We start from the raw sequence: 12,059 nt of genomic DNA, 5'->3' as shown, positions 1-12,059 counted from the left end.
CTGGGCAAAGTTCAGAAAATGGATGTTACAGGCAGAAATAGAGCAGATATATCTCAAGTTCCTGTGTTAAATGGTCGATAAAATCCAGCACAGTCTATTTAACTCTACCTAACGATGTACTCTTCGCAATCCAGCAACAAACATCAGAGAGGTGAAGAAGAGGAAGACAGCTAATCACAGTCTAACGATTCCGTCTGAAATTAAGTCTAAGTGCCACTTAAAGACCACTGTAGGGGAGGTGGAGGTTGGTGTGTACGAGAGGTGGGGGAAACATCGACCTGTCAGTCAAATTAATTTCCAGCTTAGCATGAGCATTCACAGCCTCCCACTGGGATGCTAGACCTGAAACCAATCAGCCTCAAAAGGTTAGACCTGATTGCAGCCTTTGGCTTTTGTTAAATAGGGCTGTTTAAAGGGATGAGTTAGTGCAGGTGGGGCAGCAGAGGACAAAGTGTGTGCCGAAGAGAGGTACTCCAATGTTGTCACCCAGCCTGAAACACATAAGGACCTTCACTGATAATTAGTCCTCCAGCTAAAAGATGAAATACATATTCATGAGCTGAAACAGGCTGGTGAGATGTGGGTCAGGCTAAACAAGCCTGTTCTCTCATACTCACAGGGCTACTGAGATGAGCTCATTGCTGTTTTATAGAAGAGACAAAAAAAATTAAAATGAAAAAGAAATCGAACACCATATCGCTGCTGTCTTCAGAAAACCTTGTATTTCCGAAATGACAATTTTATAGGAGAAGGAAAAAAAATCTACTTAACTTAAGTTAATGGAACCAGACTTTTTTCCAAGTCATTGTGAGCCATTTCTTTTGGTCCATTCATGATGAAATTTACACACAATGTAAAGGACAATGGCTACTTTTAAATTATGCCAAAAACTGAGAAAGATCAAAATGGAGATGAGGTTTTCTTGCGATAGCAGAGATATACAAAAAAAAGTAAATGTACACAGAGGCCTCAACAATTAAGTATAAATCTTTTTCAGTAGTCTGCCCACATTTTGCCTTTATTGCAGCTTCCGTTCTTTTCAGGTGACTTGCTTTTATTTTCTCAAAGAAATGTGCAGTCTCACCTCCAAAGCTCAGTCTTAGAAGTTGGTCACATTTTCTCTTTTTCAAGTTATGGTCCAAGTAATCCCAAACACATTGATGTTTGAGGTCTGGGCAATTGTCCGGTTTCGGTGTTTTGATATATTTATTCATTTTTGGATTCATTTCTTTTTCTCACAGTAAAGGTTTGGAGCTTGATTTTATCCTCTCTGTCTTAAAGATGTAAGTGCTGGGGAGAGTTTTTGGTGGTCTACCAGGTCTTGCATGGTTGTTAGGAGTCCCATTTTCTCTATATCTGTTAAGAATCTTTTTAAACTCCATTTTGGGAACCTCCTGTTCTTCCACTTTTTTGACTTTCCTCTTCCTTATGTAAGTGGTTTATTTTACATAATCTCCTCAGAAATATTTCCTTCAGCCATTTTAGATGCTGATATTGAGTTGGACTTTGCGTGAATGTTAGTGCCTCTTTAAAGGGGAACATAGAGTCACAGATCTTCTGGAACAGTTTTTGTTGTTGACCAACTGTTTAAGATTGGAAGCATTGAAGAGTTGACGTGGCAAAAGAGCATGCAAAATATGTGTATATTTCCTGCTTTTGTCCTGATCCTAAAAAAATATTTGCACTTTATGGCAATTATGACTGGTAATTAAAGAAACAAAAGGGTGGTCTGACTTCTGCACAGGACTGACACAGGTCTGATAAGACAGTATGCACCAAACAATTGAAAACGAGTATTTAATATGTTTAAAAGATTGACAAAAAAGATATGTTTCAAAGACACCAGTGTGATGTATTTGTATTCTTTGCTTTGAGACCGATGCTCTCTCGCACGCTGGGCTTCAATATTTTAGCCAATATCGATCACGAACAGGTTTAGAGGCCCTTTTTTCACAGAGACATCAGTCCATGTAAGAAAATGTTAACCACCGTGGCGTCTTCTCTTAGAAAGTTATCAACAGCTGTTAAAGATCTTTTTTGCAGTGCACTCATTAATGGTCTTTGCTCTCGTAGACCTCAAATACATACTGTAAGCCGTTTTCCTCCTGTAATCCAGTAGGGACTCCAGGGAACCTGTACATCAACAAAGACAAACACAGAGCTTTCAGCAGTGTATCTAGAAGTATATGGTTAAGGTTAAATAACAAAAAAAGTCACTCATTTAAAAATAGCTGAGCCTGTACTAACCCTCATCCTACCCATACACCATTGCAGAAAATTTCAAATTACAAAGGTGAAGTTGTAAAGCCAAAACACTACTGCAATAACATGTACCTGGAACCCCAACGCCCAGCCTTTAATTCTGTCTATCCTGAAAGTTTCCCAAAACACAACATGCAGTCTCTACATTGCCCTCTGGTGGACTGAGGTGTTCAAACAGCTCATGGATCTTAAAGACTACTAAAATGAAAAATGTGCTTATTGCTAAATCAGTGGCAAACATGCCTACTTGCCTCCTATAGTGCTACTGCGGTAGTGCGTAGACTGAGATTTTATGGTTTAAAGACTAGGAAACCTGCCTTCTGATGATGTATCTTGAAGGTGGAAGGAATTTTCTGAAAAACTGCAACAGCTTTGTGATGATTTTTTGTGCCAGGGTGTTTCAATCAGGGTGTTCTGGTCGGGAACAGAACCCTGGTTTTCAACGTGCAAAGTCTGACAAGTGAGCTGCCCAATTGCTCTGGCTTTTTCATTTGCATTGACTCCTTTCTGGCAGTGTCTTAGCTCAAGGGATTGGACAATGAAACACTTTTGTATGCTGATGTGAATATGCAGACTTCACATAAATGTATCTTTAATGTTTATAAAATATTGTTTGATGACCAAAATAAGAGTTCCATTTATACTAGACTGGCAGTATTTATTCACCTATAGATCTGTGGCTAGGCTAGCAGTCAGGATTGGTTGACATCACATTGGCATTGTAGCAAAAAAGCATTTATGTATAAAAACAATATATAAAACTGAATTCTGTCAAACTGACAATGCTGAGGGATGCAATGCTGTGCTACATAACATAAAAAAGAACATATTAAAAGCTAGTTCCAGGCCAGAACACCAAATTATATAGGAGAATATATAATGTTGACCATTGAAAAGCCTTGTGCACTGTTCAGCGTTTTAGGCTTTAATGAGTATCCCTGATGGCTTTTTGCTGTCAAGAAATCTTACAGTGTAACACATTCACCCAAGAGCCCCCAAAATGGTTAGCTGTCTTTTTGCATCGCTAAGTCATCTTAACGGTTTTAAGCAGACAGATGTCTGTGCACATACACAAGGGGCTCGGCCTGCTCGGCACGTCTGTCAGATGAGCTGGAGTAAAAGATAATAATGGTGTGTTGTGCTTTCACTGGCCCTGTAAGTACTCTCCAAATGACTGCTGAGTGCAATAACTTGACATTAGGTACAACTCTATGCTGATGGCTCATGCCAATTTAATGTCACAAGAGCATTTTTCTTTTTCAGAGCCTCTGTTGATTTCAGCTTTTCAGCGTTGAATTCAAAGCCAGACATGTGTGCCAACAAATCCATTTGCGCCCTTGTAATGTAAATGTAAAAATCACTACAAAGAGAAATAGTGAACCCAATAAAAGGGCTGTTTACAAGTGTATAAATGAGCCTCAACTGTAGGCCAACATGGACATTCTGGCTACGGAGGTCATGGGGAGCAATATTAGTACCCTTTAGGGCAGAACGACAGCAGGGCTCATCACTGACTGGCCTTCCTAAACTGTGCTACAGTAAAGTGTCAAAATATAACGCAAAGAATTTGAATGGTACTAAAAAGAAAATACTGATTATGTTTTCTTTGCTCTCCTGTGCTCATCAGTGCAGATTAATTCAAACAGTTTGAGCAGCAGCAGATCAACAGTGAAACACAAACTCTGTATGATGAAGCTGCATTCAATGGACTCTTTAGCTTACATGCTTTTCAGCACTGACTAAATGAATGAAGACGAACGGTGGTAAACTTTTTTGCCTTTGGGTTTGTAAGTTGTTTCAGCAAACATAAGTGTTCATTAGCTCCTTCTGAGGTTTACGGTTCATTCTTGTTCATTCTCATTCATTCCATGCTACAGAAACTGCAGACTGCTGGAGGGGAGCTCAAATGCAACATCCCTTCATGTATTTCTGTTTTCCACTGTCCATATTTCTGTTGTCAATGTGCTTTAACTGTTAGATAATAACCACTAGAAAAAGGCTAAAGTCATATGAAAACATAAAGGAGAACATCTCCTAGCACACGATTATTATACCACTCACTCAGGCAGCAGTGTGTACTTCTCCAGGCTGATCTTAGGAATGAACGTGTCACAGTCAAACTGCTTCAGAATCCTTGTTACAAACAGGCGCTTTTGTCCAGAGCTCTCCATTGCCTCCTGTTGAAAAGTGATAGAAATTCGACCTTGTGAGCTGTCGCACTGTTATATGTGATTTTAACATGCATCCACAATCTTTGCATCCAGTTTTCTTGAAGAAACCTCTTCAGACCTTAGCAGGAATTCCATTTAACTTTTTAAACATGTGGAAAATCTGTATTGTTTTGAATATCAGATGTACATTATTTTTTTTCTGCAAATACAAGCCATGCCTACACAACAAAGGACACTTACAAAATACATCTGATAAATGAGAACATGTAAGCATTCACACCAAAAAATAAGCAGTGACTTGATTTATACAGTCCACACTCATCTGTTCAACACTGAGCAACATCGCTCAACTCAATACACTAAAAGCAACCTTAAAAAGGTAAAAAAGATTCTCAGTGACCAAGAGAGTAAAGAGTGAGGGAGACATGCGGAGATGAAGAAACTGGCTTTTGTAAAAGCATCCTTGAGCAGTGCAGTTCCCACAGCAACAGACTGTAAAGCGAGGAAGGTGAGCAGAGAAACTGCTGGAACATCCAGCTCAATATGCTGAGTGTACTCACATGTATGCATGTATATAGTTAGAGATGTTAGCTTTTGCATTGTTTAGCGTTTAGCTTTTATTTTACCTGTGCGAGTCTGTTTTTGTAACTTCTTGTGAACATCATGCCACCCTTATATCATCTAAACACTGTTGGTCACTGCATCCACAAATGCAAGTTAAGACTACTATGTAGAGAGGAAGCCGTGTATCAACAAAATAAAGAAACACTGCCAACTTCTCTGGGCATCTAAAGCTCATTTGAAATGGACTGAGGCACAGTGGAAAGTTTTACAGATTGTTTACAGAAATTATGGAAATTACGGTCTCCGGACCAAAGAAGAAAAGGACCATCCAGACTGTTACCAGCATAAAGTTCAAAAGCCAGGACTGTCATGGTATGGGGCTATTAGCGGGTTAATGAATAACAAATGCTGCCTTCTAGATTACTTATTTTTCGAGGAAGTTCATGCTTATTTCAAAATAACAACACCAAACCACATTTTGCAGAAACAGTGTCACTGTGTAACTAGAGAGTATTGATGGGTACCTGCCTCCAGTCCAGACCTCTCTTACAGTTGTCAAAATATGACAAAGGCCCAGGTTGCGCACCCCAAATGATTATAAACAGCTGTTAACAAGGAAAGGGTGACTAACACAGAAGAAAACATGATTCTTTCCCAATCCTTTTGGAACATGTTACAGGCATCAAATTTGGAATAAGCGTATATTCACAAAATAAATCAGCTTAATCATCAAATGTCGTAGTAATTAATAAAAGGAATTCACTAATCACTGCCTAGCCAAAAACACAATTGGTTACATAATCATCATCATCATTATTCTTGGATGTGATTAATTCATATAACCAGGTATCTATAACTAAGTAATCAGTGGAGGAACAGCGGACACTCTTTATGGCAGAAAGTCACTTAATGATGCGTTCAAATATTCCAACACTTTGGCTTTTTCATGTCACACAATAAAATATCTACACAAGTCAGGAATGAATTACTTCATCAATTAAGCCGCTAATAAATAAAGAACACAGAATTCTTACTGTAACACCTGATAAAAAGTGACCGAAAACAGTACTATATACACTTATGGGTACAGAACACTCTGTTCCAGAAAGGTCACTGTGTTGGTGAAGGAAATTACTTCTTTCAAGTGGTCAGGGCTACCAAGCAGGTAAGCTTTACACTCCCATGTGACCATCAAGCCAACCACAGGAAGCCAGCTACTGAGTGTTTCTTTAACTTGTTAAGGAGTTTAAAAGTCACACAGTGATGCTTCAGTCATTCCGCCTGACAAACTTATGTCTGTCAAACTTATGTCACTCCTATAAATCTAACCGGGGTCCAAGGTTTTCTAAGCGTGCACATTTAGGAGTCTGGGTTCTTCTACTACTTTGTATGATTTTCCTCCTGCTACCTATGAACGCCACCTATCTCCCAACTGAGGACAGACACAGCTCAAATAAGTCAACATTAATTAACACTGCCCTCTAATGCTGTTATTACCAACCATCAAATAAACAGACATTACTTACAGCTGCCCTCTAAAGGTGTTCAAATCAGTGATGTGATAATTGTGACAAGCCTATTATTGATTCATCAAAATAGAAACATTGATCTGGAACTGTGATTGGTTAAACTGCTGTTTAAAGTGCTTGGGAAAAAAATAAACACAACTTCTGTGACTGGTTAGAGTCTCATCTGTTTGTTGTGGTAATGATTAACAAAGAATACGCTGTACAGCCACAGACAGCATTCCTGAAATGAGAATGCATCTTTCTTAGTATGTCTGAAGCTGCTCACCTTGTATAATGAGCTCCCACCAATGACCCAGATCTGGTCGGCTTGAGACGCTAGCTCTGGAGTGTTCAGCAGGCCGAGAGCTGAGCTGAAGTCAGATGCCAGATAGTGTGCTCCCTCTGGAGGTGTCCTAAACCAAAAACATTCTAATTATGGCTGCACAATATAAACAAAGTACTATACTGTGACTGCACGACTAAGTATTGTGACAGCAATATGCTTTGCAATATATTACAAAACATTCTGTTATGGCATGGTTAAGTCTGGCCTGCATCTCACCCACAGAACCTTATCAAGAACATCTGAGGTTATTCAGGATGCTTGCATGTACACAACAAAAATTTGTCATTTATTAAAGGGCGCATTTGCATATCAGTACAGCAAAGGTCAATACTGTGATAAATAGCAGACAATATCTTGTGCAGGGCCTTTGTTCAACTTAGCCTTCCTGACTACAAAACCTAATAAATGCAACTGCTGTTAACTGAGTTAGGTTTGATCTGCTATTTTTGAAGATTTTACAAGTCTGCTAAGTAATTCTTACGGATCGAGTTACTGTTTACCAATAATTTGTCAAATTTAGGGCTCCACTGGTTAATGTAGTCCAGTTTGAATTATTCTTGTATTAATGTAACAACAAATACTATTCTATCTGGTATTCACTGAAAGTTTATTTTTGTTGTTTGTATCCATTTAACATCTAGGCTACGATGTTTCAATCTGGGCTATCTTAGGAAATTTGGGGAAATTATGGATGTACTTTATCCTATATCAATCTACCAGTTGAATCCATACAGTTTACATTGTGGAACCTACTCTGATAAAACTATTTCAGTTTGAATAGGGCTTAAGATATAAAATAACTGCTTTGTGAGACAGGTCAGTATTGATTATTGATTAGGTCAGTACCTGACTTAGCAAACTACAGTCCTTCAACTGACTCTTCATTTTGAAACTTGACAAAAATGACTAACATCAGCAGACTATAAAGGTAATTATCTAGTTCTGAAAATTTAACTTAACAAATTCAACCTTCCATATACTACTAGAAGCTTTGTGAATTCTTACCCAAGCACTAATTACTTGCATTTCACTGAGCAGGTTGTGTTCTTACTTGAGCTCTCTGCTAAGAACAACGTTGATCCTGTTCTTTAGAGGCCGGTTCTGCGGAGGAATTGAGAACCAGGTTTTTCTGCCCATTATGACCACATTCTTTTTACCTGTCAAATAATTTGCATATAGTTTATAGAAGAATACAGGTAATGTAATAATGTGCATTAAAATAAAGAATGTGATGTATGCTGACTTCCACTATGTTACCTTCTACGGCAGGAGTCATCGTCATCTTCTGAAAGTGTCTGAATTCCTTACTGCAAACACAAGAACTCATGTTTTACTGTATCACACAGGAGTTCAAAAATGCTTGTTCATATGAAGAAAGTAAAGGCTGTCACCAGAATGAAAGCTGGTGCAAAGGCTCTAATAATCCTAGTATATGTCACAGGTGCAAAGAGAGCTGAAAGTAGTGCATTAGTGTTCACCCAGCCAAAATCACGAGGTCTGGTTTTGCACATCAGTCAATCTATATAATGACAGGATAAGACCATGGTTTTCGATAAGAAATTAAACAAGGAATATAACTATAATTTCAAGATCATTTGACAGGACTAGCTTTAAAAATATCCCCCCTCCCCGTAAATTAACATTGTCAACATGCCTTTGAGTAACTAGAGTTTATCCAAACTAACCACTTCTCAGAAGGCTTTTAACTTTGGACTCTGAACTGTGAAGCCAACTGCACTTTTGGACTCCAATTTCTAATACACGATGAAATATCGATATTTTAGTATTTGTGAAGCATTAAAATACTCGTGGAAGTGTTTTGAGGGCTTTAGACAGCAGCAAACGGCTAATGTAGTATCTGTTTTACCCAAACTCTTACAAAACAAATGAGCAGTTAGTAAAGTTAGCCCAAGTTGCTAACCTGAGGGAAATAGAAAAGCAGCTGTGCAACGACTCGGGTTATCAAAGATGGTGATTCCATTCAGTTTATGCGAATTAAAGACTTTATTTGATACAACAGTGAAGACATTCGACGTTAAAAGAATCTGTTTTATTTAGTAGTAGAGTTGCAACTTATACCTCACGTTTAATTTGAGAGCGGCTAAATTTCTTACTGTTCAGAGTAAACTGTGTGAACAGACCTATAAACGTGCGGACAAGGTCTTCTGCTGAGAGAAAACCGCTGCTGACGGTGGTCATCGACCTTGCTGACCTATGAGGTGGTAGAACAGGCGCCTGGATTTGAAGTAACGTTATTACTGCAAACGTCTCGAAACTTCCACAGTTAAAAGCGCATAAACCGTGAGGTTAGATTAGTGCTGCCGTTGTGACGTCTGGTCAGAAATCGTTATTTTGAATTTTCGTTGAGTTGGCTCGCGGGGAAATTTGAAAATAGACACTAGCTAACAAAGCTAGCTACTTTCATTTACCTCAGTTTTCAACCTGAACAAGCGGACTCTTCGACATAATACTGGTGTAAATGATTTTTTTCCAGAGAATTTAAGCTATATTTCCACCATTGTTCGTTGGTTAATAGGTTTAACAGCAATGTTTACCTTGTTTACCTCAGTCTCAGTGAACACATTAACGTAAGTAGTTTTAAAGGCTAACATAGGCTAAGATGCTATCGCGACCGAGTTTACTAAAGAGTTTACGTGCAGTATTAATGGCGAATTCATGCAAGGCTTGTCCTGAATACAGTGAGCTGAGAGCAGCAGCTGCTGCTGCTGCTGCTGCTGCTGCTGTTGTTGTTACCTTAATCTAATGGGGTGCCAGGGCAGATTGCCGCTCTTCCCGATTCCCATATCAGGACAAACTGCAACAATACAGTTCAGTACAGAGGACATCATGGCTGATTAGATGTATGTATAAGGTGTGCGTAGTTGACAGATGTATGGTCGCAGAGTTGGAGCTTCCCGCCACTGAATGTTTGAGAGGAAATGAGATCACAGACAAACACTCAACGCCCACTAGTAGTGTGCTAACGGCGCCCCCTGGTCTGTTGTGGCGTGACATATTTTGGGGAGGTTCATGGGCCTTTAATTGCTAAAGTTCAAGTTCATTTTAGTTCGACTTGAAAAGCGAGTAGAAAGAAAACGATTCAGCCCTTAAATTTTCCTTTCAATTTGACTAAATGATGAGATATTTCATGGTGTAAAACCGATTTGTCATTTGGTCAGGGGTGCCCAAACCTTTGCACAAAACGGTATACTCACATCTTCGGTGTTCTGTGAGCTGCCACAAGCTTCAGAAATGTAGATGTGTTGAATATAGTTTTTTTTTATTGTGTGTTTAGAATCCTGGAATACTTAACATAGATATTTTAAATTTTAACCTTTTCTTCAGGTCAGGTAAGTCTGAATGTGCACATTTCACCATATTAGCAACACCAGTAATATTACAAGTAAGAATCTTTCAGTAGGCCTACATATCACATGTAACCGTTTGCTTTGAGAGCACTGAATTATTTACCTGAAATCACTTTTCAACTGTTGTTAAACATGTTAGACATTTCTGTTTTGCTGAATAAAAAGGCAGATTCTGGGATTCTGAAAAAGAATGATGTGATGAGTGTCAGCAATATACACAGATTTACTGAACGAAAAGCCTGTTCTACCCAGACAAAGGCATTGCTAGTCAAACATTGCTAACATTTCGATATTTTTATACCTATCTACCAGGACCTAATTGAGTCACTCGCAGCCTAGCTGCTGTCTGTGCTGCACACAGCGGTTACGCTGGATATTAACTGGTGGTCATAATAATGTGACTTGGCTGTGTATGTTCAGACTATAGGCACATCAGATTTGTTTCTTAGATCAGATCTTTTGAGATGACTGTCCACACTGTTATTTGCAAGTGATTGTTAGAACTGTTTCATGATGTTTTAGGTTCTAGGGTTCGACCTCAGTACCAAAGCTGTGAACTTAGCCAAAGTCCTCCATCCGCCCGAGAGTCTAGCCAGCTGGGGGGAAACTCAAATGACCACAGAGGCGGGGTCTGTACTCAGAAGGCTTTCCCCATTTATTAATCAGAAACAGGAACATGGAGCCTAAACAACAGATAGTGTTAGAACATTGCTAATCAGATATCATTGTCACTATGAGTTACAACTAACCATATGAACGCACAAGCATAAGCTGAGGCCTCTGTATGACGCAAACCCTAAGGCCTTATGCATACCATAGGCCTGAACCCCACATGATATAGGTCATGAACCCAGGATTGTGCATTGATCAGTATGCACTGACATTAGGGTCTAAAAGTGATCAGGTCTGATTTGTGTGTCCAGACGTCACCAACCTATCTGCATCTGCATCTATCCTAGAGTTACTGTGATAATGACGTAGGCATCAGTAACTACGCTACACTGGTGATGCAGATTTCAAACGTGGATGCAGGAGAGATGGAGCCCTCCAAACTCTTCAAAACTCCCTGGCCTAAGCTTGAATCTTTGGTGCTCTTTGGAATCTTTGGAATTACATTTCAAACCATCTCCAAATGTGGTTTGGATTTGATTTGCAAAAATTTGGATTTCATGTGTTTTTTTTGCTGTCTTGACCATCAAAATCAATCTGGAGATATGGCAGACAATCCAGATGTGGCACAGATTTGGATCTGGGTTTTCAGTCTGAACAAGACCTTAGTCACGGCTTGGTAGATGTACCAGGAAAAATTGCCAAAGAAAGGTTCAGGGTACTTAATAAACTGGTAGTTCAGTGCCGTATTATTCAGTGTAGTGTCATACTATTGTGTGTTTTTACTTTGCTAAGGGTACTACGAAATGAGTGCCTGAACATGACACACATGGCTGAGAAGTCTGAAATAGTGCAGCTGGGCTAACCATGATAGCTGATGTTGGAAACTATTTTCTCTGTTACCTCAACAACCCACATCATTCATTATTTGAGCATTATAGTACACTAGTATAACATTTTGTCATTGCTTCTGCAGTAGTTATATGGAGTGGAAGTGAGTTTTACCCTGCTAATGCTTAAACTGGAAGCAGTCGTGATTTTTTTGTGAAAAGGGTCCATTCCTGAGATGCTGGTAACTGATAATGGGACATGCTTCACTAATAGTGAATTTACAAAGTTTATGAGACGAAATGGCATTAACCATGTCACAACAGTGCCGTACCATGCTTCATCTAATGGACTGACAGAGAGGGCTGTACAAACATTTAAAAGTGCTGCTAAAGAAAACCAC

The 12,059-nt window shown here is 39.1% G+C and overlaps 1 protein-coding gene across 1 annotated transcript; it reads right to left on the bottom strand.

Annotated features, from left to right (window-relative positions):
- Nucleotides 1–1,771: 1,771 nt before the first annotated feature.
- On the bottom strand, nucleotides 1,772–9,823 carry dhfr (dihydrofolate reductase). Its single transcript, XM_017709635.2, has 6 exons — nucleotides 9,606–9,823; nucleotides 8,109–8,158; nucleotides 7,903–8,008; nucleotides 6,792–6,918; nucleotides 4,324–4,439; nucleotides 1,772–2,133 (listed from the first exon to the last, which is right to left on the bottom strand). The coding sequence occupies exons 1-6, from the start codon at nucleotides 9,698–9,700 to the stop codon at nucleotides 2,052–2,054; spliced, it is 576 nt and encodes a 191-aa protein (XP_017565124.1). The 5' UTR covers nucleotides 9,701–9,823; the 3' UTR covers nucleotides 1,772–2,051.
- Nucleotides 9,824–12,059: the final 2,236 nt, after the last annotated feature.

The sequence above is a fragment of the Pygocentrus nattereri genome, chromosome 20 (genome assembly GCF_015220715.1).
Source record: "Pygocentrus nattereri isolate fPygNat1 chromosome 20, fPygNat1.pri, whole genome shotgun sequence".
In the NCBI taxonomy this organism is placed as follows: Eukaryota; Metazoa; Chordata; class Actinopteri; order Characiformes; family Serrasalmidae; genus Pygocentrus; species Pygocentrus nattereri.
The sequence above is the reverse complement of the archived record's forward strand: the minus strand, read 5'-3'. Positions and strand labels throughout refer to the sequence as shown.